Here is a 9,048-nt window from a genome sequence, read left to right on the forward strand (position 1 = left end):
GTCTGGAAGTCACCCACCCGCTGCTGCACGGGGCACCCCTCAAATCGCTCCTTTTCCACCCAAAAGGGCACGAAGAGGCAAAGCCCGGCGTGTGCTGCGGGCAGGGGGCGGTGGGTGCTGAGCCCCCCCCGTACCCTGCGCTGCCTCCAGGCCCGGGGGTGCCGGGGGGGGGGCCGGGGATGAGCCGTGCGGTTGGCGAGGCTGCAGTGCCCTCCTGTGGGCACCGCTCCTCCGGCGCGCTCCTCCATCCCCAAACGCGCTGGGACACGGGTCCTGCCCCCCCAAAAAAAAACCACCGGGGGACACGGAGCTGCCGCAGGAGGATGCCCTGAATGGCAGCAGGTGCCCCCAACACCCCCCCACGTCAGAAGTTTTCCTTGAAGAAGCGGAAGCCGAAGCGCTCGCAGTGCGCTCTGATGACCTTGGCCAACGCCGGAGAGCCGCAGAAGAAGACCTGCACCTTCCCCTTCCTCTCCTCGGCCACCTTGCCAAACACCTAGAGCGAGGGAAGGAGGAGAAGGGGAAGGGGTCAGGATCCTTGCGTGCCACTTTTGGTGCCCGGCACGAAGCGGTTGCCCCACACCAGCCCTCGCCTTGCTCCAGTCGGGGCGGCCGGGCTGCGTCCTGGCGCGCAGCCCCGTGATGGAGTCCTTGTGCTCCTTGGCGGCCAGCAGGTCCAGGGCCAGCTGCAGCCCCACGGCCCTCACGTCGCTCTTGCCCAGGGCGGCCGTCAGGTAGAGGTGCAGCTCCAGGAACCTCCCTGCACCTCGCAGGGAAACCGGGGCTCGGGACGGTGCCGAGCGCCCCGGGAAGAGGGGGCTGTGGCGGTGCCCCCCGCTCACCTCCCGGCTCCTGCTCAGCCTGCTCCAGCTCCAGCTTCGCCAGCAGGCTGATGAACCACTCGAAGTGCTTCTGGTCCCGGTTTATCCAGATGAAGTCGACCTGGAAGGATGCAGACCCCGTTTTGGGGGGGACCCCGGTGCCAACCCTCCTCCCGCGTGCCCCCAGCCCGTTCCCACCTTTCTGAGCGTCATGTCCTCGCCCCGCAGGCTCTCACGCTGCTTGTAGTCGTGGCTCTGCTTTCTCAGGCGATACCTGCGTGGGTGGCACAGCCCTGCAGCCCCCCGGCATCCCTCACACCCCACAAACAGCACAGAGACCCCAAGCACCCCACCCCACAGCCCCACAGCAGGCGCCCGGCCTGAACCCCGCCAGGACGAAGGTTAACACCGGAGGGGGACCCAAATTTTGGGTCCTGTGCCCACAGTTTGGGGGGGAGGAACCTGAAGCAGCCTGAGCTCTTGGCACAGCCCCCACCTGTACATGATGCTCTGCAGGATGGAGGCGAAGGGGGTGATGCCGATGCCGGCCCCGATGAGCACGGCGTGCTCAGAGGTGAAGATCCTGCGTGTTGGGGTCCCGTAGGGGCCGTCGATGTAGCACTGGGAGAGAAAAGAGGCCGGGGGTGCACACACCCAGGGAGCCCACGAGCACTAAATCAGGGGTGCCAAGCCCCTGGCAGCGCGGGTGCACGCTCAGCCCCAGGCAGGACCCTCCCTACACACGGGGGCACGCACTTGAGGTGCTGGGCACACGCGTGGGGTCCCTGCCACAGGTCCCCAGCACATTTCTGGTCACCCAGAGCCGTGGACAGGCCGGGATATCCCTCACCTTGATGCTGCAGAGCCGATGGCTCTCACCCAGCCCCATGGAAACCTGCGGGTACAGAGCGTGGTGTCACCAGCAGGCAGGCGACCATCCCCTGCTGCCTGCTCCCAGAGCCCTGAGCTACATCAGCGGGGCTCCTCGGCTTGCTTTTGGGGTTTTCTCCTCCCTGCTTGGTGGGTTAGGCGAGCTCGGCTTTATTGGGGTTGTGCACATCGCTCCCAGGCCCCGTTGGAGCCAAGCTCAGCACGGGTGGCCCCATGCAGCCCCCCAACACCACCCGCAGCCCCCAGTTTGGGGGTGTGCAGGGGCCTGGAAATGGCACTCTGGGACCCTCCAGATGGGTGTGAGACGTTATCCAGATCCCAATCTCTTCGAGTGTTGCTTAAAAATACAAATATCCGAATCCCCCAAAAAGGCAGGGAGCGGGCAACAGGTTTACAGCAGTGGCGATCGCCCCGGTGGCAGGAGGGGAGACTCGGGCAGATAACAGCCCAACAGCAACGGGGAGAGAAACTCATTAAAAACGGTGCATATAAATTCGTTATCTGCACTGCCTGCTCCTCCAGCTGTGACAGAATCAATATCCTGAGAGCTTCTCATACCGGCTGATAAAAGCTGCCCAACGCGGCTCCCAGCGCCACGGCGTTCGCACGATTTATTTCCCACTTGGGGGCGGGGAGAAGTTTCCCTCTTAAAAACAGCTTTTTAAAAGATTTTGGCCGATTTCAGAGGGAAATGGGGTTGGTCTCCCATTTCCCTGGGTTGCTCCTCCTGTCTGCTGGGAAGCGCCTTGGCTGCGGGGTCCGGTGGGGATGAACCAGGGCGCATTTGGGGCAGCACCAAATGCACGGGGTGCTGAGTGCCCAGTGCCCCTGGGCATGGGGCGATGGAGGATGAGCACAGGGGATGCTGCCCCTGCAGTTTTCCCTCTCAGCATCCCCAGGGTTGGGCCAAATCCCAAAGCCAGCGGGGCTGTGAGCACCAGGTGACAGTGAGGGGACCCTGCCCTGCCCCTCGGGGGGCTCGGATGTGTTGGTGAGGATGGGGACGGTGCTTACGGTGCTTCCCACCTCTGGTGAAGGGTCCTTGTCCTGACTCCCCTGGGGGGCAGCGGGTGCCCCGGTGGCTCTGTACGATGTCAGCTCAACGGCTTCATCCTCACCGGTGGCCACGGAGCCTCCTGCTGAGCCGGGTCTGGTGCAGGGAGCTGCCTGCAAGGTGATGGCATGGGGAAAGGGAGAGGGAGAAGGAAAACAAAAAGGAAAAAAGAAAAAGGGAAAAGAGAAAAAGAAAAATGAAAAGGAGAAAAGGAAAAGGAAAAGGAAGAGGAAGAGGAAGAGGAAGAGGAAAAAAGGGGAAAAAAAAAAGAAAAAAGAGGACGAAAAAAGGAAAAAGGAAAAAGGAAAAGAAAGAAAAAGAAAAAGGAAAAAGGAAAAGAAAGAAAAAGAAAAAGAAAAAGAAAAAGAAAAAGAAAAAGAAAAAGAAAAAGAAAAAGAAAAAGAAAAAGAAAAAGAAAAAGAAAAAGAAAAAGAAAAAGAAAAAGAAAAAGAAAAAGAAAAAGAAAAAGAAAAAGAAGGCAAAAGGAAAAAAAAAGAAAAAGAAAGAAAAAAAAAGAAAGAAAAAAAAGAAAATAATAAAAAAGAAAAAGGAGAAAAATAAAAAAGAAAAAAGAAGAAAAAAGAAAGAAAAAAGAAGAAAAAAGGAAAAGGCACCCCTGGCTGTGATGCCCTGGGCACCTGGCGCTCAGCCTGCAGTGCCTGGGGGCTGCACCCTGTGCGGGGACAGGGACAGAACCTCGGGCTTGAGCCGGCATTTCGGCAGGGAGCAGAACCTCACCAACCTTCACCCAGCGCCACCACCTCGCCTTTTTGAGGTTCCCGCAGGGCTGTGGCACCTCGGGGTGCCCACAGTACTCGTGCAGCCGGCTGGTCCACTGCCCCCGCGCCCGCACGTGCAGCCAGATGGTGCCTGCGGGGTGGCAGCACCCAGTGGCACGCGGGCACGGTTGGCACCAGGGGGTCACCACCCACCCACCCACCCGGTTGGAGGTCCCCATGTGCCAAACGAGCACCCCGACGTGGGATTCGGGCACACCTTGCTGCTCGGGGGCGCTGCTGATGGTGAACGGGTGCCACTCGTAGGCGGCGATGGCGGGGACGTTGAGGTAGACGTAGTCCCCGGGTCTGAAGCGGAACGAGCGCGGCCGCTGCACCACGAGGTGCGTCACCTGCGGCACGGGGGGGCAGCGAGCTGTCAGGCCTGGGAGTCGGCTACCCCCCAGGCCAAAGGCTTGGCAATGGTTTGCCAACAGAATTTGAAATAAATGGATAAATAAAAAGGGGGAGAGTGAAGAAAGGCACGGGGGCTGCGGACCTTGGAGGGCAGCAGGTTGACCTCCACGATGCGCAGCCCCACGGCACGGGAGACAACCAGGCCCACCGCCTTCTCCAGCACGAAGAGACCCCCGGGCACCACGAACCACTTCCAGAAATTGGGGGCGTGCAGGAGGAGCAGGGCCCAGACGGAGACGTAGGAGAGGTGGCTCCAGTAGAAGACCTGCGGGCAGGGCGCCGGGGGCAGCGGTGACACCAGGCGGGGGGACCCCAGCCCGGTCCCCATCCCCGTGCCACATGTGGGAGCATTTTGGGGTTTCCCCACGCAGGGTACACACCTCGAAGTGCCCTCCACGGCGGACGCAGGGGCTGGAGAAGGCGAGCATGGCAGCCAGCAGCCCCTGCAGCGCCAGTCCGGTCTGCGAGGCCGTGCCGCCGAGCCCCCCGCCACCGGGACGCGCCATCAGGAGGAATTCGGTGAGGGCACGGTGCCCGTCCTGCTGTGCCAGCCTGCCTGCGACACGGGGCTGGGATGGGGCACGGACACCCAAACCCAGCCTGATGGTGACTGGGACACGAGGGTGGCTTTGCGTTAAGGCACAGCCCCGTGGGATTGCTCGGGAATTTTTTAATGTCACTTTTCTCCCCTCCAGCCCCTGCTCTCTGCAATGGCACCGCGAGGGACTGAAGGGAGCCGAGGTGCCCGAAACCCCAAATCCCAGTGGACAAGGCAGCACCAAAAGGTGAGTTTTGGCACCGTGGCACTGCGCTCGCAGAGTAAAACCCTGACTTTGAGCAGTTCCTGCCAATTTTTCCAGGCAGGCTGCAACCACCGAGGGTCGGTTGTGGGACTCGTACAGGGCTGGGCACCAGCGAGCCCAGAGCAGGGAGCGAAACCCCAAAACCCGGCCCTGGGAGCAGGGAGGGATGAGGGGAAGGATCCAGCCCTGCTCCGGCGCTGCCCGTTTGGAGAGCCGCTAGAGGGAGGCAGCAGCCAGCGCACGGACACAGCTCCTGGTGCCTGCACCCTGCCTGCATGGGCACCCCACCCTAGGGTGTAGGCACCCCCAGGGGACCCGAAAATACACCTCACCTTCCCCTGGGGAGCACCAAAGCCATTCCCAGCGCTGCCACCTGAGCAGGACGCAGAGCTGGCAGGGGCAGGGCACCCCTAGCTCGGTTCTCTCAGGCTCTCTACATTTGGGTTCCCCCTGTCCCATGGATTTTGGCAGGGCTGTGTGTGTCCCCCCCAAGCTGTATTGTGCACGACACCCCTGCCCCAGCAGCAGCGGGCTCTGGGCAGGATGGGGAGCCCACCCCAGGGCTAATGGGGAGCATGGAGACAACCGAGGAGCTGCGACTTACTGAAGTTGGCCACGTGCGCACCCGTGTGCACGGCCCCCAGCGCCAGCACCACGTAGCCCACGAGCTGGTGGAGCCCCACGCTGTGGTCCAGCGGCAGCACCTGGGCCACGGGGGTGGCTCGCAGCCAGCTCAGGCACCTCCGCAGCATCAGCACCTGCAGGGGGGCAGCTGGGGATGGCGAAGGCGATGGGGAGACCCCCCCAAAAACCTCGTGCCCAAAACCCAGGACCCGGCGCTCACCGCGATGAAGGCGCAGTTGAAGTTCAGGCACTGCCCGCAGCCCCGGGCCACCGCCACCCACCCGCCGAGGCCGGTGTGCCGCAGGGCAGCCAGGGTGAAGAGCAGGAGGTTGAGGCTGGTGTAGCCCCCCAGGAAGGCGAGCTGGCTGCCGTGGTTGTGCCAGTACGCCGCGGTCAGGTAGCGCGGCCGGCGGCTCCTCTCGGGGGGTGGTGGGGGCTTCAGCCAGCTCACGGCACTGCGGGGAAAGGCAGCACGCTGCTCCTTGATGGGGAGCGGGGAACTGGGGTAGTTCTGGGGCCAGGCAAGCCCCCAGCCCTGCATCTGAGCCCTGCACGCAGCTGGGCACCAGTCTGCACACGGCCTTGCATCCGAACCCTTTGCGCATCCGAACCCTTTGCGCATCCGAACCCTTTGCGCATCCGAACCCTTTGCGCATCGTAGCGCTGTCCTGGCACTGCTCCTGGCACCCAAACTCTGCACCCATCCCAGCACCCATCCTGCATCCAAATCCCGCGCTGATCCTCTATCCAAACCCTGCACCCACCAGGAGCATAACCCCACGCTGGAGCAGGAGGAAAAAGGCTCTCACAAGGGGGGGCGCAGCCCCGCGGTACCTGATGCTCAGGTTCTCCATCACCCCCGGGAAAGCCTCCAGCTCTGCCCTCAGCTCCTCGAAGGTGATGGAGCCGCTGCCGTCCTTGTCAGCGGCCTCGAAGAGCGCCCTGGCCAGGTCGTCCAGGCGCGGTGGTGGCAGCGACACGGCGCTCTCCCGCAGGCACGCCCGCAGCACCAGGCGCAGCTCGGCCGGGTCGATGGCACCGCTGCCTGCAGGCACCCGGCGGGCTGAGAGAGCCACCCCAGAGCCACATCACCCAACTTCACCTCCCCAGCAGCCTTAATGCAGAAATCACCTCCCCGCCTCGCTCGTGGGCTCCCCGGGGAAGCTGTGCCAACAACGTGCCATCGCTCCTGGAAATTCGCAGGAAATTCCAGCAAATGGAGGCAGCGAATGACCCGAGTGTGGTAGGTGCTTTGAGACCCAGCTCCAGTTTTGGGAGGATGCTCCCTCCTGGATCAGGCCGGTTCGTTCACAGATAAAAGGGAATCGGTGCAAATCCCAGCCCGAAATTCCTTCCCATTCAGATGCTGCCACCTCTCGCTTGGCACCTCTCCATGGCCGAGGGTAAAAGCGACACCCAGGGACACCCTGACACGAGCCGGTGAATTGCTGTCTTTCAGGTGGATTTTTGACACTTTCACAGCAGGACCAAGGCAGCAGCGCTATGCCAGCCAGATGCTTGCCTTTAACAAGGAGCTGGCTCCTGCTGCACAGACCCAGCTCCCCTTTATCGAGTTGTGCTTGACCCAGGAGGGGACTGGACGGTGGCACTAAATGCAGCGTGAGCAGCACAACCAGCACCACACATCCCCCAAAAAACCACAACCCTGCCCATGCCCGGATGCCCAAAGAGCCGCGCTGCTCTGCCAATCACCACCACGTTCAGAAATTATTTTTTTTTTCTCTTTTTCCTCATCTTACCATCTACGTCGTACACCTGGAAGAGGAACCTCAGCTTGTCCGTCTCGCTGCCGTGCACCAGCAGGCTCAGGGCGCTCAGCAGCTCCTCCAGGCTGATGGTCCCGCTCCCATCCGAGTCGAAGAGCGCAAAGAGCCGCTCGGCAAAGAAGGACTGCGGGGAGGAGAAATGCTCTGGGTGGCTGCAGGATGCTCTGCGTGGCCCGAATCCTGCTGCTGCCAACAAAGCTCTCGCTGCCCGCAGTGCGAATTGCCCAGCAAATGCTCACGGTGACGGACCGAAAGCAGGAGGGAGGAACGGAGGAAGCTTTTTGCAGGGTGATGGTGGCACGGTGACCTCCCCAGGAATGAGGAGGCTGAGATTTGGGGCGCTGGGGGGGCACGTTTGCTGTTCCTGCTTGCTGCGGAGTACTTGGAGGTCCCTCTCTCTCCACCTCACACCACACCATGAGCTCTGCCATCCTATTTTTATCCCTTTTAACTGAGGGCTCAGCCCGCCTGTGCACAGCGGGACACTCACCTCCTTCACCTTGAGAGCCGCTTTGAACTGCTCCAGGTGGATTTGCCTGTCCGCCCCGGCGATGCTCTCGAACTGCTTCACCACCCAGCTCAGCCACGCCGCGTCCTCGCCCGCGCTCATGGCACTGGGAGCCTGCGGGAGGAGCAGGGGGGACGGGGTGCTTTGGGAAACCTCCTCCCAAAAGGGCTTTTTTGCCATTTTGGCTACATTTCCACGACCCACAGAAGGGCTCCCCACTGCCTCACTTGGTTTTAACTCTTGCGGCGTTACGCTCACAGCCAGCTTTGTCACCGGGTCTGTGACCACAACCTGACTGTTCTGGTGTGCAGGGTGTTTAAACGCAGCCGGTGGATGCTCTCCTGTTAATTTTCTTTATTTTACACCCCTTGTGCCATCAGGCAGCCTAACCCCGGGAAGGACTCACCCTGCCCAATTCAGCGGGGAGCTCGTCCTCCCCCCGCACTTCAGTCCCCATTCACCGGCCGTCAGGAACACCCGGGGAAGTGTCTCCCTCATACTGCCACCCTTATTCCTCCCTGAACAAATCCTGCTTGTAAGGCAGTAAACTGTGACTAAACTGGGGAGAAGGTTGCCATGGGAATGTCAGGAGCAGAGACCAGGTAGTAAAGCACTGGCGCTCCTCTCCTCCGGCTGCCAGCGGGCACGGAGAGAGCAGGGGGGGGGCTTGGGGCAGGGAATATTTTGGGCAGGGAACAGGGAATATTTGGGGCAGGGAACAGGGAATATTTGGGGCAGGGAACAGGGAATATTTGGGGCAGGGAGCCCGACAATCCTGGGTCACCCCTCCATCACCATTTGGTGGCACGGGGACGCGCACCCCACACGTTGGAGTTTGAAGAACAGGGAGAGATGCAGAGGAGCCAGCAGTCTGCCAAAATGTACAGGGATCAGCACCCACCCCAAAGGCTGAAATATATTTTTGTTTGCTCCCAGGTTGGCCCCAAGCACTTCCCGCTGCCTCCTCCTGCACAGCTCGCTGTGAGCATGGGGCTGTGCCAGGGCTGATTGGTGTGAAGGGATCCAGGACCTGGGGAATCCCTTTATATTTGGCATCATCTAGATGCTCAGCTCACCTCCAAGGCACCAAACCATCCCCAAACACATCTCCCTGGGACGTGGCAGGATCGTTATTCACATACAGAATTATTTCCTTAGCCACGATAAAACTTTAATTCGCAACGATGCCAAAACACGATTACAGCAAACAGATTTTAAAATAGCACACGAAAACGTGCAAATATTTTAACCCAATTGAGAGCTGACAAATAGGTGCTGTGGCTACGGCGTGCTGCTGAGCTTCCCTGTGTCAATTCACAGCCCAGATAAATTCACCAAGGTCATGAAACTGTTTACTAGCAGCGGGT

General features: G+C 60.7%; 1 protein-coding gene across 1 annotated transcript; it reads right to left on the reverse strand.

Annotated features, from left to right (window-relative positions):
- Window positions 1-301: 301 nt before the first annotated feature.
- NOX5 (NADPH oxidase 5) lies at window positions 302-7,791 on the reverse strand. The gene is made up of 16 exons (XM_068696053.1): window positions 7,664-7,791; window positions 7,147-7,297; window positions 6,221-6,431; window positions 5,607-5,841; window positions 5,367-5,520; window positions 4,340-4,515; window positions 4,042-4,224; window positions 3,763-3,895; window positions 3,509-3,636; window positions 2,718-2,879; window positions 1,672-1,716; window positions 1,318-1,442; window positions 1,020-1,095; window positions 843-942; window positions 594-760; window positions 302-496 (listed from the first exon to the last, which is right to left on the reverse strand). Exons 1-16 carry the CDS (start codon window positions 7,781-7,783, stop codon window positions 365-367), a joined length of 2,298 nt encoding a protein of 765 aa, XP_068552154.1. The 5' UTR covers window positions 7,784-7,791; the 3' UTR covers window positions 302-364.
- Window positions 7,792-9,048: the final 1,257 nt, after the last annotated feature.

This window comes from Anas acuta, chromosome 12, assembly GCF_963932015.1.
Source record: "Anas acuta chromosome 12, bAnaAcu1.1, whole genome shotgun sequence".
NCBI classification, from domain to species: Eukaryota; Metazoa; Chordata; class Aves; order Anseriformes; family Anatidae; genus Anas; species Anas acuta.

Excerpts from the sequence above, each read along its gene's own strand:
- NOX5 (XM_068696053.1), bottom strand. The coding sequence starts at position 7,783 with ATGAGCGCGGGCGAGGACGCGGCGTGGCTGAGCTGGGTGGTGAAGCAG. Across the intron at positions 3,637-3,762 it reads CAGCGCCCCCGAGCAGCAAG|GCACCATCTGGCTGCACGTG; the intron begins GTGTGCCCGAAT and ends GCCACCCCGCAG. Across the intron at positions 943-1,019 it reads AGGACATGACGCTCAGAAAG|GTCGACTTCATCTGGATAAA; the intron begins GTGGGAACGGGC and ends GCATCCTTCCAG.